This window comes from Cyprinodon tularosa, unplaced genomic scaffold (assembly GCF_016077235.1).
Source record: "Cyprinodon tularosa strain WSP-4 unplaced genomic scaffold, ASM1607723v1 ctg288, whole genome shotgun sequence".
Taxonomy (NCBI): Eukaryota; Metazoa; Chordata; class Actinopteri; order Cyprinodontiformes; family Cyprinodontidae; genus Cyprinodon; species Cyprinodon tularosa.
Window position 1 is genome coordinate 522,097 of NW_024038994.1, and position 26,604 is coordinate 548,700.

The following is a 26,604-nucleotide window of genomic DNA, read 5'->3' on the forward strand; positions in this document are numbered from 1 at the left end:
TTGAACAGGATGGAATCATTTTATACTTAAAGGACTTTCAGAAGTTTGTGCTCTGAATACGACCGGACTTTTCCTTTAAGGGCAGCTTTATGCTGCCCTGTCTGAAAAAAAAAAAAAACGTAAAAAAAAAAAAAGATACAAAATATCCACACCTTTTAAATCATTAGTTTGTTTCAGGAGCTCTATCATTCTATTTTAAGTATTTTGTCTCCCAAAGGTCAAACCTGCCAAAAATGTCCAAGTACGTCATCCTAAGACGTACTGAAAGTTTTCTCATTTCATCAATGTATTAAAAACAACAGAAAGGCCCCAAATTCTCACATAGAAGAACGGTAAATATAAAAACAAATGCAGTTAAGATGGTCATTAATAACTGGACAAAAAAAAAAAAAAGGGAAAACAGACACTTTAGAAAAACTGGAAGCTGCTGTAAAAATCTCTGAAAGGTAAAACCGAGTGATCAGAGAGCTGAAGGAGTTGTGTTTAACGTAGGGCTGCAACTAACGATTATTTAAAAAATCGATGAATCGGCCGATTAGTTTTTCGATTAATCGATAAATCTGACAAAAAATATTTTTAATATTAACCTCTTTATTCCAAAATAAACAACCTACTAACACGGTAAGGAAAGCATCAGATGAGCTACCTGAGAAACTAACGTTACGTTTCCCCACTTTAAAACCAAACAAACATGGCCGCTCACCCTGCTGATCAGCTCTCTTCACTGCCATCGAAGGCTCCATCGTGTTTCCTTTTCAGGTGCTGCATCATAACAGTGGTGCTTCCGTGCCATGTTCATTTGTTTTTACAAAAGTTGCTTGTTACGACTTTTTTGGCTTTACAAAGCGCAGGCTGTCTGCGAATTGAGACGCAGCTTGCGTTTGCGGTATCGGTCATTAGAACAGTTGACGTTTCTGCCTTTTGAAAACAGCCTTTGCTCACCTGCCTGGCTCGCTCTGCCGTATTTTGTTTTCTTCCCCCGTTTCAAACGAGTGGCAGTGACGACGACGGCGGCGGATGACGCATTAATTGCGTGACACAACTAATCGATGATGAAATTCGTTGCCAACGCTTTTAAAAGTCGATTTTTATCGATTTTATCGATTCGTTGTTGCAGCCCTAGTTTAACGTTTAACAGGTTCTTCAGTAGGTTTGGACTCATGAATGCTGATGAAGATTCTCAGTCATCCAGGTCATAGTCATTCCGTAAAAGTTGAAAAAATATCCACTGGACTTGGTTTCCAAGATTTGAAGACGTTTCGCCACGTTTCTCCTTCCTGGAGAGGTGGCGAAACGTCTTTGAATCTTGGAAACCAAGTCCAGTGGATATATTTTGAACTTTTACGGGGTTTGGACTCATGGCCTGATCTACAAGGATTCCTGATAAGGAGCAATAAATACCTCTGTAAACAAATAGCATAAGGCAGTTAAAGAACGTGTGCTCCACTGATAACAGGTGCAAAACGGTCACCATTTAAATGAGTTTGTCATTGCGGAGTCTTAGAGTGGATTTATTTTGTCCTTTTTTAAAAGCTGCAGTTTATAGTAGGACTGTGCATAGCTGGCAGGTATAATCGCTGTAGAGAGAAGAGAAAGGACCCATTTCTGTTGGAGTGAAATGAAAAATACAATCTGAAAGCTTGGAGGTTTAAATGCAGCGGAGAAGATTCTGGCATCTGGATCAATCTAAGCATCACAACCAGTCAATGTCATTGATTGATGGAGTAGTCAAGAACTGCTTATTTATAAGACAACTTTGTTACAAGCAACTAATCCACCTCATCTGATCATTTATGATTAAACACATACGCAGAAAGGAGCAAGGTGATGAATAGGGATGGGGATCGAAAACCGGTTCCTGTTTGTTCCAATTAGATGGCACCGTTTGGGTCAAACTTTGACTCAACTTGACTGGATGATATGGTGAACCGTTTGGGTTAAGAACTTCAATGATGAAGTCCTCTGGAAATCTTCAATAATTGTTGTTGATTGCAGATGTGTCTAGTAGTTCCCATTGATTTAGCTTGTAAAGCAGGGAGAATGGCGCTAGGCTTACCGCACCGTGACGTCACTGCTGGAAGATGGCAGGAGGGAGGGGCTACTATATTTGGGCAAAAATGGCCGCTCCCAGACTCAGTGATCGCGACAAAATTTATGAAATTTTTTTTACTGATTAACGGTAAATTCATTAAATCACTGCGAATGTATTAGGAATAAATTGATTATTCATTGCTGAAATACATTTGCAGAATTAATTTTTGTTGTACAATTATAGATACAAGTATTTTACTCTAAGGAACTGTAACCAGAGAAAACTAAAGGAAAGAACATATTTTCCTGTGTTTGCACAATGATGCCACTGTTGGCTCTCTGTGTCAAAGTAAAGTCTGACAAACATGCAGATGAGAAACCCATGAAAGGGTCAGACTGCAGCAGTCAAAGGAAGACCACACATAAATGCATTCCTGAGGATATTAGTTAATCCCTCCCCAAAGGACGACAGCCTACCAGACAGGCCAACTTGCTGTCCCAGCACCGTGGAATACAGATGGGTGATATTGCGAGAGTATCCTCCGAACGGGCGCTGGGGGTCCAACGTGAGGGTGATGGAGACGGAGATGTTGATGGGGCCGGGGTCCTCCAGCAGCAGGGGGGGCTGAGTGCTGGAGCGGGCCTGGCCGCTGGTCACCACCATGCTCTCAGGAGTGGTCGACTCGTTCAGGCCGTGCTTTATGGTCTCGTTTTCCGACACGCAGAAGTCCAGGTCGTTGAAGCGCAGTAGAAACGTGTTCCAGTCCTGAGGAGGAGCAGGCGGCTTGTTGATTAAAACACTGTGGTTTATATTTCAGCTCAAATATCAAACCTGTTCAACTAAAATAGATTTGCTGTTTTGATTAAATCCTGAAAATGCAAATATTTGAGCATAAGCATCTGCTGGGTGTGAACCTGAATCACAGATTAAAATCTGTGTTTGCTTTCATTTTCTGCAATGTGTAATAACACCTGTATAGAAATATACAGGGTTTAAAAAAGAATAAGCAACTCTAATTTTATACTTTATTACTGCTCTTAAAAATTATTTTAATGCCATCAACAAGAACCTGTGACTCTCGCATATATAAGACACAGCAAAATCCTTCCTCATCTTTACCGTCAACAGTCTGCAGCCATGTCCAGAATTCCTCATTTTCCAGCCACTTTTGTTAAAATTTGCATTTTCCCATTCTCTAGGTCAAAGGTCACGGATTAGCGGACCGCGGTCCAGATCCTGACCCACCTGCTGGCTAATCTGGTCCCAACCTGATTTAAAACATTTATAAATTTCCGCATGTTGTCTGACAACAGTTTCTAATAGGGATGCACGATATAATCGGCCCCCTATCGGTATCGGCCTTAAAACTGAATATCGGACATCGGCCACCCCACCGATATTTAACCCGATATTTGATCAGCTTCTGAGTTTCTAAAGTCTACAAAAAAATTAAAAATACTACTTCTTCTTCTTCCTCAAAAACTTCTTTTTTACAGACTTAAAAACTTCTAAAGACAAGGGAAAAAATATTGATCCATTAAAATATCCCAATATCTTCATATGCTGATATATTGCCATTTAAAAACACCATATCAATCTCTTTTACTAATGAAATATTGCTATATGTCATCGTTATGCTACGCAATCCCCCGAAAATTCACGAAATTTTGCCATATTTTTATATGTTGATATATTGACGCGGTATCGATCTATTTTACTAACAAAATCTCACAAGAATTTGCAAAATATCACGAGAGTTTGTAACAGAACGATGAAATTTCACGAGATTTTGAAAGTAAAATAGATCGATACCGCGTTTTTAAAAATCTATTTGATATCAGCATATGAAAATATATTTGAGTATATTATTTTTCAAAGTGTCAGAAATGAATAACAAAACTGCTATTTTCAATGACTACTTATTTTTGTCCAGCTTTAACATCGGTATCGATATCGGTTATCGGCTACATGAGTTTTAAAATATCGGCATATCGGATATCGGCCAAAATCCCAATATCGTGCATCCATGGTTTCTAACTTCACTTGCGCCTCTTCTCCTGTAAATACGGTAAAGCCCTGGGGAGCGTCCGGCTCCAGGCTGCACGTGATCCAAATGAGCCAATGAGCTGTCAGTCTGGGTTGCTGCTGCTGCTACTTTTAGACACAGCAGGCAAACCTGTGGCAAGCAGGGCGATGGGAAAGAAGGAGAAGACCATGAGAAAAAGAGAGCAGAGAAAGTGTGGACTGCTGGAAGAACTGCGGTGAACGGGTGAAAGAAAAGTGAAATGGCGTGCTCAAAGATGACCCTGCACATTTAGAGGATGTTTGGCTCAACCTGCTGCTGTGAAGCAGGATTCTCCACCATGAACAGAATCAACAATAAATCTGGATCCAGGCTCAAAATGAGCTCCTTGATATGTGCTTGAGAATGGCTTAGTCTCTGGTTAAACCCAGGTTTAAAGCCTTGCAGGGCAGCCTAAAGCCCACTGCCAACATTAAGACAGGAAAAAGAAAACAATCGTCAGTTCAGCTGTTTGAGAAAATATGTTTTTATTTTAAAAAAAATCAACGTATAACATGGATGCATAAAAACCTACATTTTATTTCAATGTTAAAATCTGGTTTAAGTACCAGCTTATAATTTAAAATGTTTCCAGGCCTTTACTGGTTGAGGATTTTCTTTATTCGGACCCGCTGATCTTTCATTGGTTACCCCTGATCTAGCCTTTTCTCCGTTTTTGTAAATGCATTTTTTCTTAAGCATTTCAAATGCCACAATAATCACATTTAATGAATTTTAATACAAATTAAGACCTTAATTTATACCCTGATATCTAAACAATAAAGGGCTTCATTTCCTGTACTCTCTAAAATGAGTACATTAAATCTAACAGTGAGAGGGATTTATGAGAGAAAATGCCATAAAGAAATAAATCCTATGGTTCTGGTAGATTTAAATGATTGATTACGATAATTATATCATTTATTATTATCATTTTGTGGATTTTATTTACCTCCGTCAACTCTGGAGACTTTATTTCCTTAATCTTAAAGAAATATCCAATGGTCAGGAAGGCGATGGCCACTGCACTCACGCTGATCATAAAAATGACCAGAGGTGGACGGTTGTTGATGTAGCCTCTTAGGTTCTCTATGGGATTTAACAGGTAAACCTGTATAGAAAAAAAGAGAAACACATGTGAACATTTTCCCCCATTATTCATTCCACACATTTTTTATATTTCTGACATTCCATACCAGATCTCATAAGATAATTAACCAGCTAGAGCAGGGGTGGGCAAACTTTTTGACTTGCGGGCCAGAATGGGTTCTAAAATTTGACAGAAGGTCCGGGCCAGGAGCATTTGGACAAGCAATGTCATTAATTAAACCTGGGGATTGAAATGTATAAAAAAACAGACAATTTTCACGACCATAAGGCGCACCGTACTAAAAGGCGCAGTCTCAGTTATGTGTCCCATTTCTGTATTTAACACACACATAAGGCGCACCGGACTATAGGGCGCGTTTTTTATATACAGGTACATGTCCTCTACTACGTTTAAATACCTCTACTGCGTATTTAAAAATAGAGCGGGAGCAAAACTGAGTATGTCTGTGCTTTATTAATGTATTTATTACAAATTATTAATCAAACCTGCGAGCTGGCCTTGAGACAGAGACATCGCAGATGACACAGAGCGCTGTGATCACCCCTAAATTAACTTAAAATCCTGAAACCTGCCGACGGAATATGTTCGCTTTTATTACCGGTATCCTGGTGCCTGCAGTTTAAATTATTTAGATGAAAAACACCTGCCAGCCGCCGCGGTGAACCCGGAGGCTGCCCAGCCTAGAGGCTGCTGATGAAGGGATTCCTACTGTCAGTGCACCGCTGGTATGTGGGGGTCTGAGCGCCTCCGACAGACATAGTATAGCCATGATGATAATCTGGATGAACTGACTGCAATGATTAAGTTTTCAGCTGGACTTTCTCACTTAAAAACATATTAAAACTACTTTATTCCCACTGATCACAGCAAATATAGCTGCAAGATTTAGATTATTTAGATTAGGGCTGCAACTAACGATTATTTTGAAAATCGATGAATCGGACGATTATTTTTTCGATTAATCGATGAATCGGACACAAAATATTTTTTTTATATTAACCTCTTTATTCCAAAATAAACATTTTAGACAGAACAAACAAGCACACAAGTACAGGTTTCTCATTAACTGTACTGGTGCTATATGAAAAATAAATGTTTGTGTTAAAACTATGCAAACTTACATGAGAAATGTAGCTGTACATCCACAAAATATAGGGTACTTTGTTTCATAAAGCGCAAAAAAAGACATTTTTGTTTTTAAAAGCCCCTAAGGGGTTCAAACAATAGGCCCCCCCATTTCAACAAATGAGTTTTTTTTAGACTAGAAGAGTTCTGCCTTTTAAGACAGGAAAGTATAGCAGTTAAAGTTGCTACTTAAGAAAATACTTAACCATAGAGATAAAAATAGCCCTGTGATTCAAATTATAAATTGTATTTGGAATAAAAATGAGAACTAGGGGTGTTAAAAAAACACATCCTCCAAAGACAGATATTTACATGGGAATGTGGCAGATAATTAATTGACATATTACTGATCTTGCTGGATTTTATTCTGCTTTACTTCCATAAATTGCAGGATCTTCTTTACTTTCTTTGCCAGAAGATTTAAACTTTAAAAGCCTTGCCCTCATAATTTGCAAATTTATTTATATATAAAGAAAATATAAACGCTGCTTAAGCTAATTCAAATGAAATTAAAAGTAAAATAAGAAGCCAACCTTATCACTGTCTGTAACCTACTAACAAGCTAAGGAAAGCATCAGATGAGCTACCTGAGAAACTAACTTACGTTTCCCCACTTTAAAATGAAAAAAACACGGTTACTCATCCTGCTGATCAGCTATCTTCACTGCCATTGAAGGCTCCAACGTGTTTTCTTTTCAGGTGCTGCGTCATAACAGTGGTGCTTCCGTGCCATGTTCATTTGTTTTTTACAAAAGTTGCATGTTACGACTTTTTTCACTTTACAAAGCGCAGGCTATTTTAATTATTGTGATCAATTTGCGCCGTCAATCCCGGGGCATGCGCGCTTCATTTGCAGTCTGGACGCTGAGGGTAAACTCCTCACTAAAATTCTGCGGCTCGGACTGCACGCTGAGAGGGATTCCTGTGGGAGAGGGAGAAAGGCGTTGGGATGGGGGAGGCGCCCCACGGCAGCAGCTGCCGCTGGAGGACAAGAGTAGGAACGATACATGCTTTCACGTAAGAGTCACCAAAAGCCGCCAGTGACACCGTAAAAAGTCGCCAGATTTGTCGCTAGTCGCTTTTTAAAAAAATAGTCGCTGGAGGGGTCTGAAAAGTCGCTGAGTTGGCAACACTGCAACTGCGGCGCTGACTCGCTCCGCCATATTTTTTTTTCTTCCCCGGGATGACGGCGGCGGCGGATGACGCATTAATCGCGCGACACAACTAATCGATGATTAAATTCGTTGCCAACGCTTTTAAACGTCGATTTTTATCGATTTTATCGATTCGTTGTTGCAGCCCTAATTTAGATGAAAAAACACCTGCCAGCACCGCGGTGAAGAGGAGGAGACCCGCCCAGAGGCTGCTGTTGAATTAAGTTTTCAGGTAGAAAAATAGAGCGGGAGCAAAACTGAGTATGATTGTGCTTTATTCAAGTATTTATTACAAAGTATTAATCAAACCCATCAAAGTCATCATCCTCTGTTTCTGAATAAAACAGCTGCGCTAAATCAGACATGCCAATTTCCCCTTCTTCGCTGTCAGAGTCACTTTCCGTGCAGCGCGGCTCCTCAGAAATAATACCTGCTTTTGCGAAAGCTCGAACAACAGAGCCAGCAGACACGTTACCCCAAGCATCAACAATCCATCCGCAAACGGTGGCGTAACTTGCGCGGCGCTGCCTTCCACTTATCATGAAACTGTGGTCAGTCGGTCATCCATCGCTCCCACGCCGCTCGCAGCCTTACTTTGAACGGCCGCTTCACACCGATGTCAAGCGGTTGAAGTTCCTTTGTCAGACCTCCCGGGATAACGGCGAGCACAGCGTTCATTCAGTCACAGATTAACAGCGTTGGTGATGCGTGGAAAAAACCACCTGGTCTCCTCATACACCTGCCTCAGCCACGCTTTCATCATCTCCTCATCCATCCAGCCTTTTTCATTTGCCGTAATATCATGTGTCATCAGAGCGCTGTGTCTGTCTCGCTGTCAGCTCCCAGATCAGCTTCTCTGATTGGTTGATGCAGCGCTTCCAGCAGCAAAACTTCAATTTTTCCATCTCGAGCAGCAGCAGCGCGTTTCCGGCGTGTCAGATAAACGATCCTGACGCACTGCGCCTGCTGCTCAAAACGCGCTGCGGGACCTTTTGCTGCACCTATACGCGCGTCAACCATTGACTTTGCATGTAAACTCGCTGCTTCTGCTGCGTCCGGTTCACACCGATGTCAAGCGGTTGAATAACAGCGAGCACAGCATTCATTTCTTTCACCATGTTTTTCACATCAGCTGTGAGATGGGCACGCATGGAGTCACAGATTACCAGAGATGGTGATGAGTGGAAAAAAACACCTGGTCTCCTTACATTCACCTCCCTCAGCCACGCTTTCATCATCTCCTCAATGAGGAGATGAGGAGTTCTGCATGGTGCATGGTGGTCTCAAAAGTCGCAGTTACAACACACATAGGGCGCACCGCACATTTTGAGAAAAAAAAAAAAAAAAGACGTTTATGTGCGCCTTACAGTCGTGAAAATAGGGTAATTTGGACAAGTTTGGCGGGCCGGATTAAAAAGCCTAACGGGCCGTATACGGCCCGGGGGCCGTAGTATGCCCATGTCTGAGCTAGAGGATGCAGAGGAAATGTGATCAAACAGGCAGCTTCAAATCAAGAAAGTAAAAGAGGACGATCTTGTCTGAGAAGGAAATGCAGTTTGGTATTTTTTTTTACAAACAGGCCAGTTTGTTATTGGATGATATCAGCATTTATGATGTCATGGGTTGGATGGTCTCACAATGAACCTTCTAGTTGGAGCCTAAATGAATATTGATTAAAATTAGAAATCTCCTGTCCAGGGGTGATGCTGAGAAACTAGTCCATGCATTTGTTACTTCAAGGCTGGACTATTGTAATTCTTTACTATCAGGAAGTCCACAAACTGTAGTTAAAAGCCTTCAGCTGATCCAAAATGCTGCAGCCAGAGTTCTGATGAAAATGAAAAAGAGAGATCATATCTCGCCTATCCTGGCTTCTCTTCGTTGGCTTCCTGTTAAATCCAGAATAGAATTTAAAATCCTCCTTCTCACATATAAAGCCTTAAATGGCCAAGCTCCATCTTATATCAGAGATCTGATTGTTCCTTATGTTCCTAACAGAGCACTTCGCTCTCAATCTGCAGGTTTACTAGTGGTTCCTAGAGTTTCTAAAAGTAGAATGGGAGGCAGATCTTTTAGTTATCAGGCTCCTCTCCTGTGGAACCAACTACCAGTTTTAGTCCGTGAGGCAGACACCCTGTCTACTTTTAAGGCTAGGCTTAAAACTTTCCTTTTTGATAAAGCTTCTAGTTAGAGTGGCTCAGGTTATCCTGAGCTATCTCTATAGTTCTGCTGCTATAGGCTTAGACTGCTGGAGGACATAGGGACCCCTTTTTCATCATTCTGCTTCATTCTATCTCTATTCTCCCACTCTGCAGAATTTGTTAGTTCAATCTCTAGCGTTCTGCTCTCTCTGCTTTTTCTCATAGTAGCTTCATCTGGTCTGTTCCTGTTTGGCTGTGACTCCATCCTGGAGAGAAATATCAGCTGTGCTGCTGCCATCAACACCTTTGTTTCTAGATGTTGGAGCTTGGCCTGTTTTCCAGTGTAGTCCTGTTTCTCTGACTGTGACTAACTGGATGTGCTCTCTTCATCCTCTGACATGGGAGCTGGCTCGGAGCTCGTCTGCCTGGCTGTGTGTTTCCTGGACGGGGCCGCCTGTGGAGCTGGTTGACAGTTGCCTTTTGTATCTATGCTTCTTTTTCTATGTCTGCTTCTGTCTCCTTGAACCCCAGTGGGCCTCAGCAGATGGCCGCTCACACTGAGCCTGGTTCTGCTGGAGGTTTCTTCCTGTTCAAAGGGAGTTTTTCCTGTCCACTGTCGCTACAAGCATGCTTAGTGTGAGGGATTGCTGAAGAGTCAATGAGTCGATGCAATCAACTGGTTTTCCTTGGATAGAAAACTTTGAATCAATCTGACTGGATGATCTGGTGAACTGGAAAGTGTCTTGAGATTAGGGCTGCAACTAACGATTATTTTGAAAATCGATGAATCGGACGATTATTTTTTTGATTAATCGATGAATCGGACACAAAATATTTTTTTTATATTAACCTCTTTATTCCAAAATAAACATTTTAGACAGAACAAACAAGCACACAAGTACAGGTTTCTCATTAACTGTACTGGTGCTATATGAAAAATAAATGTTTGTGTTAAAACTATGCAAACTTACATGAGAAATGTAGCTGTACATCCACAAAATATAGGGTACTTTGTTTCATAAAGCGCAAAAAAAGACATTTTTGTTTTTAAAAGCCCCTAAGGGGTTCAAACAATAGGCCCCCCCATTTCAACAAATGAGTTTTTTTTAGACTAGAAGAGTTCTGCCTTTTAAGACAGGAAAGTATAGCAGTTAAAGTTGCTACTTAAGAAAATACTTAACCATAGAGATAAAAATAGCCCTGTGATTCAAATTATAAATTGTATTTGGAATAAAAATGAGAACTAGGGGTGTTAAAAAAAACACATCCTCCAAAGACAGATATTTACATGGGAATGTGGCAGATAATTAATTGACATATTACTGATCTTGCTGGATTTTATTCTGCTTTACTTCCATAAATTGCAGGATCTTCTTTACTTTCTTTGCCAGAAGATTTAAACTTTAAAAGCCTTGCCCTCATAATTTGCAAATTTATTTATTTATAAAGAAAATATAAACGCTGCTTAAGCTAATTCAAATGAAATTAAAAGTAAAATAAGAAGCCAACCTTATCACTGTCTGTAACCTACTAACAAGCTAAGGAAAGCATCAGATGAGCTACCTGAGAAACTAACTTACGTTTCCCCACTTTAAAATGAAAAAAACACGGTTACTCATCCTGCTGATCAGCTATCTTCACTGCCATTGAAGGCTCCAACGTGTTTTCTTTTCAGGTGCTGCGTCATAACAGTGGTGCTTCCGTGCCATGTTCATTTGTTTTTTACAAAAGTTGCATGTTACGACTTTTTTCACTTTACAAAGCGCAGGCTATTTTAATTATTGTGATCAATTTGCGCCGTCAATCCCGGGGCATGCGCGCTTCATTTGCAGTCTGGACGCTGAGGGTAAACTCCTCACTAAAATTCTGCGGCTCGGACTGCACGCTGAGAGGGATTCCTGTGGGAGAGGGAGAAAGGCGTTGGGATGGGGGAGGCGCCCCACGGCAGCAGCTGCCGCTGGAGGACAAGAGTAGGAACGATACATGCTTTCACGTAAGAGTCACCAAAAGCCGCCAGTGACACCGTAAAAAGTCGCCAGATTTGTCGCTAGTCGCTTTTTAAAAAAATAGTCGCTGGAGGGGTCTGAAAAGTCGCTGAGTTGGCAACACTGCAACTGCGGCGCTGACTCGCTCCGCCATATTTTTTTTTCTTCCCCGGGATGACGGCGGCGGCGGATGACGCATTAATCGCGCGACACAACTAATCGATGATTAAATTCGTTGCCAACGCTTTTAAACGTCGATTTTTATCGATTTTATCGATTCGTTGTTGCAGCCCTACTTGAGATGATATGATGTGAATTGGCGCTGCAGAAATAAACTGAATTAAAATTGAATTGATTGATTTTTTAATTAAGTGTCAGCCACCTTAATTGTTTCAAACTATCAAATTATATAAAATCCCATGAACATGTGAGGAAATGCAACGCAAAGCATGAAAAAATAAAAGTCCAGGGTACACATACAGAGAATATAATTCTTTAAAAGGGGTACAAGACTCTTTGCAGAAGGAACAAGCCTTTTCCAAATTTTGCCAGAGCAGAAACTGCTAAAAAAAAGTCAGAAATCTGAGATTAATTACTTTAATCCCATAATAAACTGAAATAATATTTACAAATCAGAAATTTTTTATATTTTTTCAGTGGCCCTAATCCTCTTCCGTAAAAATGGGATTCGTTTAGCATGATGCTATATATTTTTGTTTATTTACACCAGATTACATGTCAAAATAAAAACAGGCCTGATGGAGTTAAAAAAAAGGAAGCGCGTAAGAAATTATTTTTCTTTTGTTAGTTGTCACCTGATTCACCCCAAATCTTACCAATCCTAAACAAAATCGCCGTAAATGTAAATATAAGAGCAGCACATAAAGGTTAGTAATGTTTAGAGAATAAATAAATGAACAGGAGCCACAGGTTAAATGACCAAACCGTCCCTGAAAGCACCATGTTCAGCTGGTTTCACCAGGTCTCGGTGGAACTAGCTGTCTGCGTCGATACGAGGTTCAAACTCGGCTATGAAAACATCCTACACGACAAATAAAATCATTCATATAATATTCTCATTACTCACCATTTTTCCTTGTTTTGTCCAAGCGGCTGGATGCTGTGTGTGGATGAGAGGAGCTCTGAGGGCCACAAAAAACGGCTGCGATGTCGCCTAGCTAGCTACCTGAACGCAGCTAGTCTCCTCTGGATTTCCCACCGCGGAGCGAAAGTCTGCGCTTAAAGCTTCCAGCATACGAGGCAACGCATATTCTCTTTCCCATCCTTCGCCTCCAATAATCCCGCTGCTCTTTAGAGAAACAGATTAATATCATTAGATGTGGAATAACGTCAACATCTTCCTGTCGACATCTGATCCCCTCGTCCTCGCACTGCGTACAGAAAGCGTCGCAGAGCAGAGGAGAAGCGTCGCGTTCTCCTTATTCCCGCACGAGATACGCTTCTTCTTCTTCTTATGAGATTTTATGGCGGTTGGCAAACTTGTGAAATGTGCATTACCGCCACCAACTGATATGGAGTAAAGCAAGGAAACAGGAAACGATTCACCCCCCCCAAAAAAAAAAAAAAAAAAAAAAAAAAAAAAAAAAATACAATAAAATAACCTGTGTAACTTAAACCCACATAATACTAAATTATACTAAATTACATTTGCCCGTATAATTTTAATTTACTCTAGGTCATCGTACCTCTGCCAGTTTCTGATGGTCCCATTGGTCTTTCCATCATGCTTCCAACCATCTCCCAGTTCATATCTTTAACATCCAGATATTTTTCTGCAGCCTTCACTATTATTTTGATTTTTTCTGTTTTTTTTGTCGTCTGAGCAGTACAATTAATCACTTCCACCATGAAAAGAACAAAATTTGTCTTTTTAACAATTAGTGAGTCTTCATCAATTTTTGGAGATTTCTCTAGAGGTTTGAAATTTGCCGTGTGTTGAACTGTAGGTTTGGGTTTTTCTGACTGAGATGGGATCCTTTTTGCAGCTTCAGCATAAGTTATTCCAAGCTCAAATTTCATTTTTTTTATTTCTTCAGACCTTTTGCTTGCTTCACAGCCGCGATAAGCAGCAGTATGTTCTCCACCACAATTACAGCATTTTATTTTAGCTTCTTTTCCACATTTACCATATTCATGTTCTCCTGCACACCTTCCACACCTCTGTTTCCCTTTACAAACTGCTGCAATGTGTCCGAATTTTTGACATTTGAAACATCTCAATGGTGGTGGATTGTAGATTTTGACATTGTAACTGATGTAACCGATGAATACTTTGCTTGGTAATTGCTCTTCCTCGAATTTAATTAGTACAGATAAACTGTCAGATCTTTCTCCGTTTCTTGTTGTTTTTAACCGTTTTACTTCTTTTACTTTTGCACCGCTTATGTTTTCCAGAATCTCTTTTTCAGAAATTTTCAGAGGAACTCCTCCAATGACTCCCCTGCTGATCTTTTTGTTCTCCATTAGGCTGCACTGAACTCTTATCCCGTCAATTTTGTTAATACGTATTGCTTTGCCTTGCTGGGCGCTGTCTCTGCAGTTAATTAGCAGGTCTCCACTGTACAGAATTCTGGCACCTCTGACTTCTCCAACAAGTTTATTGATGGTTTTTGTTAAGTGAACCGGATTCCAGTTTGTAAAAGAGTCTGCCTGATTAACGACTTTGAATATGACTTTGAATTCATTTTGTTGTGCTGTGGAATGTATGGATTGATCATCACTGGATTGTTCTGAACTAGATTCCCCTTTAACTGATCTCTGTTTTTTCCGCTTTTTCTCATTTTTTGATGCTGCTATCTTCCAACCTTCATTGTCACTATTTCCCTCTTCCATCCCACAAGAATCGCTTCCTGTTTCCTCACTACTCACGGCCCAGGACATTTCTCCACAAGCAGAGCAGCTTCAAAACACGCGCCATGCATCAAACGACCAACGTTCCTCCCACGTCCTTCCTCCCACGAGATACGCTTGAAAACGTACGCCTAATTATACAGGGTGATTTAATGTACGGACTTTACGTAGCAATGACGTTTTTGTTTTTTTGTTTTTTTTCGGTCTGTATACAAACGGCTGTGGTTGCGTTTAGTTACCGTGGGAAATTGGGAAACGGGACCCAACCTGACGGCTGTGCGCTTTTAACTCTCCTTTATTTTGAAAATTTCAACAAACAAAAAATGTTGATAAAACTCATTGAAACAAAGGAGAACGCCCGGATCTTTCTGGGAGGTCGGCACAGTGTTAAGCCTGAACCCTAGAGAGAGATTTTCCGTTTTACTAATCTTTCCAAATCTAACAAAACGTTTCTTCGGCCCATAATTAATATACATTACACTATACATTATAATGTACATTGTAAAGGAGTGAAGGATATGACAGATGCCTTTGATGTCTCCCAACCTAAAGCACCTAGAAATCAACATCAAAGATAAATAATCAGAAAAAGAAACAGGCAAACATCTGGTTGATAAAAGGGCTGTAAAGGGCTTAACTGCTGTAACAAGAGAAAATGTCCTTTAATTTACAAATTAAATGCATGATTATTGCTTCTGACAGTATTATTATTATTATTTTTAATTATTATTATTATTGATAACCATAATCATTGTTATAATAATAATCCTGATAGATAGATTATATTGTCGTTCTATCGATAAATATAAACGAGAACTAAATCTTAATTTAGGCAACACACTTTTATTTTGAAAATCCAACGGAAGTACCAGTATTTCTCCGGTATATTTGTTAACTTGACTAGGGTAGTTAGCTACAATGGGTAGAGGAAATAAGACCACTGAGAGTGATTATTTGTTCAGATTCATCTTCATCACTAATCCGTTTTCACTGAGATAACAGAGCAGATATTTTGATTGAAATCCAGCAAACATTACAGAATGCAAATGATGGCCATTAAAGTCATATTTTATGGGTACCAGCACACAGGGGAGTTAAAGGAAATGAAATGGCAGATAAAGCTGCAAAGGAGGCTACAACAAGAGAAGCCATCGATCCGTCAGTTAAAATTAGTAAGATGGAAGCAAAAGCATCATTAAACAGAGACTGAAGGAAAAGTGGCAAAAGCAATGGGAAGAAGAGAAGAAAGGAGGAAAAGATGGTGGTTTCATCTGATTCAGAGGAGAGTGGGAGAGATGAGATGTGCTGCAAAGAACAGAAGAGAAGAAACAATAATTTTAAGACTTAGATTTGGGCAAACTGGATTAAACAGTACTTTATTTAAAATAGGTAAACATAACACCGGTATGTGTGAATACTGTGAGCAACAAGAAACAATTAAACATGTTATGGTACACTGTAAGAACTATGAAAGAAAGGGGAGGGAATGGGTTCAAAATCTTAAAAAAGAGAGAATACATTTTAATTTAATAGAAATCCTTAGAAAGAACTCAATAGATAAGTTTTTCATTATCTTAGATTAATCAATGTAATTGAGAGGATTTGAATCTTATTTTGGTTTTGTTGGTTTTTGTTTTGTTCAGTATAAGTAGGCAGTAGCCATTCCGATCAACACTCCATACCAGTTTGGGGCGGTAGTGCGCCATTTCGTTGCGAGCCAACCGCCAATAAAATCCCATAAAGAAGAAGAAGACTAAGGAGAAGAAGAATGAAATAATAGGAATATTAAAATTGGGAAAAAGTATAATTTTAATAAGGCTGACTGGACTAAATTTAGATATTTGAGTCAAATAAACTTAGAAAAAGTAGACATGAGTATGGATATAAATGATTTAAATTTAATAATTGGTAAAATAATAATGGAAGCAGCAGATAATTCTATAAAGAAATCAGGGAGTAAGAACGATAAGAAAATGGTTCCATGGTGGACAAATGAGTGTAAAGAAGCAATAAAGTTAAGAAATAAAGCATTTAAGACACTCAAACATAATCCAATTTATAAAAATTTAATTGATTATAAAAGAAAACAAGCAATAGTAAGGAGAACTATAAAGAATGCAAAAAGAGAATATTGGAAAAAATTCTGTAATACGATAGGGAAAGAAACAAAAATAGAGAAAATTTGGAAAGTAATCAAAATAATGAATGGTATTAAAAGAGAGTTTGACTATCCTGTTCTAAAAATAGATGATACAAACGTAATAAGAGATGAAGATAAAGTTGAAATATTGGCAAGAACATTCAGTAAAATTCATAGTTCAAATAATATTAGTGAAAATGGAAGAAAAGGTAGAGAAAATACAAAAATTAAATATAAAGATTTTATACAGAGCGGTGAAGAAACAAATAATTTGTTAAATGTTGAGTTTACAAAAACGGAATTGAACAATGCACTTAAAAAGACAAAAAACACAGCACCAGGTAAAGACCAAATCTGGTATAGAATGATAGGGCAACTTAGTGAAAAATCTAAAGATATAATATTACACCTATATAATAAAATTTGGGAGGAGGGAAAATTACCGTTGAGCTGGAAGGAATCAATTATTATACCAATAGCCAAACCAGGGAAAGATCATTCAAACCCAGAAAACTACAGACCAATAGCCTTAACATCTAATTTATGTAAAATAATGGAAAAAATGATTAATAATAGACTAGTATATTATCTAAATAGTAAAGGATATATATCAAAATATCAAAGTGGTTTTCGAAAAGGGAGGAGCACTAACGATCCAACGCTCTGTCTAGAGCACGAAATTAGAAGAGCACAAGTAAATAAAGAAAGTGTAGTGGCTGTATTCTTTGATATAGAAAAGGCATATGACATGATGTGGGTGGATGGATTATTAATTAAATTATACAAGATTGGTATTAAAGGGAGAATATTTAAATGGATTAAAGACTTTTTAACAGGTAGGAAAATACAAGTTAGAATAGGAGAAACTACCTCAGGAAAATATAAAGTAGAAAATGGAACTCCACAGGGGAGTATTATAAGTCCACTTTTGTTCTCAATTATGATAAACGATGTATTTAAAGATATTGAAAAAGACATGGGGTGTTCACTATTTGCAGATGATGGAGCTGTTTGGAAACGAGGGAAAAATGTTGATTTTATTGTTAAAAAATTACAAAAGGTTATTATTGAAATAGAGAAATGGGCGTTGCAATGGGGATTTAAATTCTCAGTTGATAAAACAAAAGTAATGTTATTTACTCAGAAAAAAATAAACAAGGAAATAAAATTAAAATTATATAAACAAGAGTTAGAGCAGGTAAAGTGTATAAAATTTTTAGGATTATGGTTTGATGAAAAATTAAAATGGCATATACATATACAAAAAGTTGTTGATAAATGTAAGAAAATCTTGAATATTTTGAGATGTTTGGCTGGCAGTGACTGGGGAGCAGATAGGAAATCACTAAAACAGATTTACACAAGTATGATAAGATCCAACATAGACTTTGGTTGTTTAGTTTACGGTTCAGCAGCTAAAACACATCTAACCAAATTAGACATTATCCAACATCAGGCACTAAGATTATGTACTGGAGCATTTAAAACCACACCAACAGCAGCATTAGAAATAGAAATGGGAGAAATGCCATTAGATTTAAGAAGAACAAAATTAGAAATCAATTACTGGTTAAATTTACAAGGAAATAAAGGGGATCACCCAACTTTGGACATTTTAAATCCATGCTGGGAAAAAGAAAAGAAAGAAATGAGGAGTTTTGGATGGACAATTGAAAATAAAATTAAAAAATTTAAAATGAATAGTTTAGAAATGAGTCAAACAACACCAATATCAATTATACCTCCCTGGATTCTACCAGAAGCAACAGTAGATATGTCACTAATGGAAAAGAAACAAGATAAATCGTACACGGTAGATATCAATTTAGTACAGTTATATTTAGACAGTTATTATCAATATATTCAAATTTATACCGATGCATCAAAAATGACTGAGAAATTAGGAATAGCATTTGTAGTACCAGAATTCAATATAAAAATAGGAAAACGGATTACAGATGGATTATCAGTATACACAGGAGAAATGTTGGCAATATTATTAGCATTACAATGGGTAGAAGATATAAAACCGTTAAAATCAGTCATTTGTTCAGATTCAAGCTCCGCATTGTTAAGTTTAAAAAATAACCAAACAGATAGTAGGATGGACATTTTATTAGAAATAAATCATACACTGTTCAGAATACGAAATATGGGGCTGATAGTTACATTTGTGTGGGTTCCAGCACATATTGGGGTAGAAGGAAACGAGTGGGCAGATAAAATGGCAAAAAGGGCAATTAAACATTCTATTAGTTTTATAGTTAAAATAAGTAAATCAGAAGGAAAGAGTATTATTAAAGAGAAACTTATGGAAATTTGGCCAAAAAGGTGGGATGAAGATAAAACAGGAAGATGGTTTTATAAAATTCAGAAGATGGTAGGAGAAAGAAGAAATGGAAGAAGAAATAGAAAGGAGGAAAGAGTGATAACAAGGTTAAGATTTGGTCATACAGGACTTAATTATACACTTTTTAAAATACAAAAACATAAAACGGGCAAATGTGATTTCTGTGATAAATATGAAACCATAGAACATGTTATATTAGACTGTCATAAATATGAAAGAGAGAGAAGATATATGAGAAGAGAGTTTGAAGACATTAAGGAGAAGGTTAATTTATTAGATATACTGAGGAAAAATTTAGGGAGTAAACACATACAAATAATTATTCGTTTTCTAAAGAAAACGAAATTATTCCATAGAATTTAATTATAGTAAGTGTGTTTGTGAGTGAAGGAATGATATACAAAGCTGTGCACAAATTTGTTTATATTTTTAAGTGTGAATGTGTGAATGTATGTTTAGAAGAAGTTAGGGTAGAATATATCAGGATAAATATTTAAACCATCACGAACCACACTCCATACCAGTAAGTGGCGGTAATGCTACTAACAGTTTGTTGCCAACCGCCATAAAACACGAGAAGAAGAAGAAGAAGAAGAGAAGAAGAAGGTACCCAGCTACGTACGGATGAACTAGCTAGTTAGCTTTTTGCAGAACCGAGGAGGAGTAATTGTTACATTAGTATTATGTCCCTTAACGCGGCTTCTACAAGGTACAGTAGAAACAAAGAACTGTGGATACTCGCTACATTTTTTGATACATTGCTTTGTTTTTTTACTTTGTCGCGTCAGTTTTCAGTAGTTGGGACAGTGTTAAGCTAATGCTAACATCCAGTGCTAACATCCAGTTGTCTTTGTTGCAGGGCAGTTTGCCTTTATCTTCGAGTTAATAATTAACTTAACACGAACAGTTGCATTATGCAGATTTTGCAATTCTATTTGCATATATAGTAAATTATTAAAAATATTTTTATACTAACAGTTGTTCCTCTGGACTAGTCAGCAGCTGCTAATCAGTAGTTAAAACAGAGAGAGGCTGAATTTTGGATTAAATTAAACAAATCTTAATAATTAACCCCCCACAAAAAAACAACAACCAAAAAAAAGGGCTTTTTGTTTATACACGTTTTTCGTAAACGACATATTTGGAAGTGATTGCATGCAACGACAACAACAACAATAATAATAATAATAAATGTTGGTAATATCTCTTTTTTTTAACAAACAGAAATACAAAAGTCTGTAGGGCAACTGTGGTTGTCATAGCAACTCGGATTTTGTCATCAGTTAGTGTTGATTTTCTGAAGTGGAGCTGGAAATAATAAATTACAGAGATGCAGCATCTTTTATCTCTTTTTTTTTTTCTTCTGGAAACTTTACAAAATAATTTTAACGAAGACTATTTACATTTTAAAGACCGACACAATACCTATGGCTTAAAGGGAAAACTAATCCGACAACATTTCAAAAAGTAGCCCTTTATTACTCAAAACCCTAAAGTCTAGCAGACATGGGCATACTACGGCCCCCGGGCCGTATACGGCCCGTTAGGCTTTTTAATCCGGCCCGCCAAACTTGTCCAAATTACCCTATTTTCACGACTGTAAGGCGCACATAAACGTCTTTTTTTTTTTTTTTCTCAAAATGTGCGGTGCGCCCTATGTGTGTTGTAACTGCGACTTTTGAGACCACCATGCACCATGCAGAACTCCTCATCTCCTCATTGAGGAGATGATGAAAGCGTGGCTGAGGGAGGTGAATGTAAGGAGACCAGGTGTTTTTTTCCACTCATCACCATCTCTGGTAATCTGTGACTCCATGCGTGCCCATCTCACAGCTGATGTGAAAAACATGGTGAAAGAAATGAATGCTGTGCTCGCTGTTATTCAACCGCTTGACATCGGTGTGAACCGGACGCAGCAGGCGCAGCAGAAGCAGCGAGTTTACATGCAAAGTCAATGGTTGACGCGCGTATAGGTGCAGCAAAAGGTCCCGCAGCGCGTTTTGAGCAGCAGGCGCAGTGCGTCAGGATCGTTTATCTGACACGCCGGAAACGCGCTGCTGCTGCTCGAGATGGAAAAATTGAAGTTTTGCTGCTGGAAGCGCTGCATCAACCAATCAGAGAAGCTGATCTGGGAGCTGACAGCGAGACAGACACAGCGCTCTGATGACACATGATATTACGGCAAATGAAAAAGGCTGGATGGATGAGGAGATGATGAAAGCGTGGCTGAGGCAGGTGTATGAGGAGACCAGGTGGTTTTTTCCACGCATCACCAACGCTGTTAATCTGTGACTGAATGAACGCTGTGCTCGCCGTTATCCCGGGAGGTCTGACAAAGGAACTTCAACCGCTTGACATCGGTGTGAAGCGGCCGTTCAAAGTAAGGCTGCGAGCGGCGTGGGAGCGATGGATGACCGACTAACCACAGTTTCATGATAAGTGGAAGGCAGCGCCGCGCAAGTTACGCCACCGTTTGCGGATGGATTGTTGATGCTTGGGGTAACGTGTCTGCTGGCTCTGTTGTTCGAGCTTTCGCAAAAGCAGGTATTATTTCTGAGGAGCCGCGCTGCACGGAAAGTGACTCTGACAGCGAAGAAGGGGAAATTGGCATGTCTGATTTAGCGCAGCTGTTTAATTCAGAAACAGAGGATGATGACTTTGATGGGTTTGATTAATACTTTGTAATAAATACTTGAATAAAGCACAATCTTACTCAGTTTTGCTCCCGCTCTATTTTTCTACCTGAAAACTTAATTCAACAGCAGCCTCTGGGCCGGGTCTCCTCCTCTTCACCGCTGTGCTGGCAGGTGTTTTTTCATCTAAATAATCTAAATCTTGCAGCTATATTTGCTGTGATCAGTGGGAATAAAGTAGTTTTAATATGTTTTTAAGTGAGAAAGTCCAGCTGAAAACTTAATCATTGCAGTCAGTTCATCCAGATTATCATCATGGCTATACTATGTCTGTCGGAGGCGCTCAGACCCCCACATACCAGCGGTGCACTGACAGTAGGAATCCCTTCATCAGCAGCCTCTAGGCTGGGCAGCCTCCGGGTTCACCGCAGCGGCTGGCAGGTGTTTTTCATCTAAATAATTTAAACTGCAGGCACCAGGATACCGGTAATAAAAGCGAACATATTCCGTCGGCAGGTTTCAGGATTTTAAGTTAATTTAGGAGTGATCACAGCGCTCTGTGTCATCAGCGATGTGTCTGTCTCAAGGCCAGCACGTAGGTTTGATTAATACTTTGTAATAAATAAATGAATAAAGCACAGTCATACTCAGTTTTGGTCCCGCTCTATTTTTAAATACGCAGTAGAGGTATTTAAACGTAGTAGAGGACATTTACCTGTATATAAAAAACGCGCCCTATAGTCCGGTGCGCCTTATGTGTGTGTTAAATACAGAAATGGGACACATAACTGAGACTGCGCCTTTTAGTACGGTGCGCCTTATGGTCGTGAAAATTGTCTGTTTTTTTATACATTTCAATCCCCAGGTTTAATTAATGACATTGCTTGTCCAAATGCTCCTGGCCCGGACCTTCTGTCAAATTTTAGAACCCATTCTGGCCCGCAAGTCAAAAAGTTTGCCCACCCCTGGTCTAGAGGGTCTTAGGATTAAATTCTGTCTGAAATTAGATATGTGAATTAAAGCAAGTGCAGCTCCCAAACTTTAAATTGGGAATTTAATTGTTTGTATTTATATGACAGAAAGGCATTGAGGAATATTTTTCAGGTGGAACCACTGTTTTAAATGTCACCATGTCTATTTTATAGGTGATTAAACAAAGAAAAAAATAAACAATATTTAGCCTTGCCATTTTTTTTCCAAAATAAACACTGAAAACACCATGAAAGCCCATTTAAAACTGTGGATGAACCCTCAGACTTTATAGATCCACACCTTGACTATAAGTCAAGCAAATTTTGGACTGGATAAGTTGAAGCGTGTTTGTTCCACAAAAGTTTTAGTGGGAAGTGTGCTAGGTGGAAATGTGATGTAAAAAGTTATGCAAAAATGCATTTTTCCGCTCATAAAAGGGAATCTGGTCAGACAAATATGCTGATTTACATTATTGGAGACCTTCTGCGTAAGACAAAACCTTTGCTCCTAAGATTTAGCCGTTGTTTCATGGAAATATACAAATAATATCAAAAAATGATAAGAAAATAAGAATAACAGAGCAAGCTTATGTAACGCATTCCGGTTACATGACCTGAAATGGTCGCACAATGACCTCTAAACCCCTCCTTGGAAAGGTCTGAGCCTCTAGTTTCCAATGATGGCGGCCATTAGGGGGCGTGGCTAAAAATGAATACCTGCTGTGGCATTACTCTTGCACGTCAGGTGGAATTTTAAACCTCCTTTTAGTTGTCTACAGAGCTATAAAACAAAAAGTATTTGTAAAAAAAAAATTATTTTGAAACATTTTTTAGAAATTCTAAAGCCCCATTTGAAAGGCGTGTGGATGAAACATCATGTGACTGTGATTTGGCCATTTCTGTAAATAGATTAACATGAGCAGGTGTCAGGGTTTAAAGGGGTTAAAGTTTAAAAAACCTGACTTATAGGTTACCGCATTTATAAAATCTCTGCTCATTATTTGGAAGAAGGAAGAAAGGGATATTCAATCTGTAGGACCTTTTAACCTAGTAACTAGGTGTTGTGTTATGCTGTTGTTTATGTGCTTATTGTTTGTCTCTTCTGTTTCAGGCTTTAACTTCCCCTCAGTCACATCTACATGTGGAGAAATCTTAATTTGTTGATTCATAAGACTGTCTATTTGGGCCAACAACCTTTTCGTACTCTAATTAAGTGTTGGCAACCCAAAACATTTTGGAAAGCGTTCTTTATTTCTTCCTACACTAAACACCTGCCCTCACCTGTTCACCTAAAAACCTCAAAGACAAAGCAGCATTCCACCTCAGCATTTAGGAAACACTATTTTCTGCAGAGACACACTCCCTGGACTTTCTTCCAGCAGCGCTACACCGAGCAGCCGGATATGTCTGAACAAAGGTTCCTAGTTGAATACGCCAAACGCGGCACCGCGGGGTGCAAGAAATGCAAGGACAAAATTCAGAAGGGCATCGTGCGCATAGGGAAAATCGTGCCAAATCCTTTCAGTGAGTCTGCTGGGGAGATGAAAGAGTGGTATCACGTGAAGTGCATATTTGAGAAGCTGGAGAGGGCGAGAGCCACGACGAAGAAGATAGAAGACCTGACGGAGCTAGAGGGCTGGGAGGAGCTGCAGGACGAGGACAAAGACCTCATTAATAAACACGTTTCAGGTACAGCAGAGACGCTCTTTAAGTCAATCTGTTCATTCATGCTTAATAAAAGTTTAAACCGCTGCTTTAATTCAGTTCATTTTATTTCTATAGTGCCGATTCACAACAGATGTGATGTCAGGTCACTTTACAGTTGATTGCATCGACTCATTGACTCTTCAGCAATCCCTCACACTAAACATGCTTGTAGCGACAGTGGAGAGGAAAAACTCCTTTTAAGAGGGAGAAGTATCCAGTAGAACCAGGCTCAGTGTGAGCGGCCATCTGCTGAGGCCCACTGGGGTTCAAGGAGACAGAAGCAGACATAGAAAAAGCAACTTTATGTTTATTCTTTACACTTGACCCTTTTGGTAAACATAAAGTATCCTGGTTTTATTACACAACACTGAAATATTGATTAATGCTATTTAAATATGATCGGTTGGTTCTTTTGAAAATCATCTTCTAAGTGTAATTCTGTTTACCTTGTTTGTTTTCTGAACCTGTCGTCTTGTAGACCTGATGGCCAAAGTCAATGCAAGTCCGAAGAAGAAGGTCCAGGCCAAGTTGAACACCTCCTGTCAGTTCAAGACTCCCCCTGCTGACCCCTCCGTCAATGCTCCAAGGAAGTTTTCCGGCTTCACGGGTAAAATACATTTGTTCTACAATGGTACAAGGAAAGAGTGGTAGTTCAGCGCTGCTGTTACCTAAAGTCATTCATGGTGGTTCCAAACTGACCAGGTTATGCAGTTTAGTAGAAGTTTGATATCACTAGAAACATCTGAGTTTCTGCAAATCATACAGAATACAAACAATGTGAGCCTAGATTTTTCACCTTGGGTTTTGTTTTTTTTATTTTTTTTTTAGATTTACAGAGTTTGCCATAATACACGAAGTAGAGAGGTCACTTATCAAGACAGTAAGATGTGGTTATTCTGTATGCTTTTGTAAATACATTTTCAGTGTGGGCCAAGGTCCAGACAATCTGGAATCTGGTTGCTTATCAAGGATTATGGCGGCTTGTTCCATAGCAACCAATTTCAAAAAGTCTTTGTTCCAATTCTGTACATCAAAACAGTTATAGTTTCTTTCCTTCCAGTTCAACAATATTATAAGATTTCTTCCAGAAACTTGATGGATGCTTAATAGGAGACACTATGAAAGGTGTGTAGTAGGAGATCTTGGAAAAAAAGATTTTTGAACATACGCAACCATCCCTCTCCCTTCAGACCACCCCTCGAAACCACGCTTTCAAAACACATGAACGCGGATGCTGTCTGAACAGATGCAGCACTGCTGATGCAGAGCGCTATGATCACTCCTCTGAAACAGTTTATTAACGTCTAAATTAACTTAAAATGCCAAATATTGCCGGCAAACATGTTTGCTTTTATTATCCTGGTGCCTGCAGTTTGGATCGATCGATCGGGCCATGGGCTGCTGTTGAATGGGATTCCCAGTGACAGCGCACCGCCGGTGTACTGCACTGACGATGTTTTCAGATGGACTTTCTCACTTCAAAATAGATTCAAAATACTTTTTAACCACTGATCACAGAAAATCAGAATCAAGTTTATTACCAAGTAGGTTTGCACTTACAAGGAATTTGACTTGGTGTTGTTGGTGCAGACAAAAAAATAAGAAAAAAAAAAAAGAAAAAAAAAAAAAAATATATATATATATATATATATATATATATATATATATATATATATATATATATATATATATATATATATATATATATATATATATATATATATATATATATATATATATATATATATATATATATATATATATATATATATATTAACGGCGATAATTTTTTTAACGTGAGATTAACGCTATGTGGTTTTATGGTACAATTTTCCAAGTACATCCCGCTGCAGCCTGCGGGAAGGCGGGGCTATTTTCCCCCAGTCTATGCATTTCTCATAGGCTTCTAGAGCGGAGCTCCTCAAGGGAAAAAGACGCTCATACACTGGGTGGCGCTAGTGCCTTTTCTTTAAGCCCCACCACCAACAAACAAGTTGAGTGTCTGGTGGCTAGTAGCAACCTGAAATACGCTGACAAAACAGATTACTGAGGTGAAATGGAATCTGCTACGGCACTCTTGCTGTCTGTGTACGCCACAGGTCGGTATCGTGGGTGGGTAGGTGGGTGTGTGTGTGTGTTCTCATTTTTGTTAAGAGGCTGAAAAGTAACTTTCTAGAGCATAGACTACCTCCATCTAGTGATGTCGGTCTATTGCTTTTGATGTATTGATTGAAAATTTTTCATTATTATCTTGGTTAATTAACATCTAATGTTAACTCTACTACATTTTATAGCAGTAGGGTAAAATGCTTGTCTTTGTTC

The 26,604-nt window shown here is 38.8% G+C and overlaps 2 protein-coding genes across 3 annotated transcripts in view; one reads left to right on the forward strand and one right to left on the reverse strand.

Moving 5' to 3' along the window:
- tmem248 (transmembrane protein 248) overlaps positions 1-13,043 on the reverse strand; it is a 33,620-nt gene extending 20,577 nt beyond the window's left edge. The window contains exons 1-3 of one of the 2 annotated variants that reach the window (XM_038290759.1): positions 12,698-13,043; positions 5,047-5,205; positions 2,509-2,797 (exon numbers count right to left, since the gene is read on the reverse strand). In XM_038290759.1, the coding sequence (XP_038146687.1) occupies positions 2,509-2,797; positions 5,047-5,205; positions 12,698-12,700 (451 nt within the window). In that variant the 5' untranslated portion in view covers positions 12,701-13,043. The remainder of the gene's footprint in view (positions 1-2,508; positions 2,798-5,046; positions 5,206-12,697) is intronic. The other variant, XM_038290760.1, reaches the window with a different exon arrangement.
- A 6,523-nt stretch (positions 13,044-19,566) lies between these two features.
- The window catches only part of lig3 (ligase III, DNA, ATP-dependent), a 35,075-nt gene continuing 28,037 nt past the window's right edge, over positions 19,567-26,604 (forward strand). Inside the window, exons 1-3 of the mRNA XM_038290761.1 lie at positions 19,567-19,680; positions 23,687-24,264; positions 24,761-24,889. Coding sequence (XP_038146689.1) covers positions 23,715-24,264; positions 24,761-24,889 — 679 coding nt within the window. The 5' untranslated portion in view covers positions 19,567-19,680; positions 23,687-23,714. The remainder of the gene's footprint in view (positions 19,681-23,686; positions 24,265-24,760; positions 24,890-26,604) is intronic.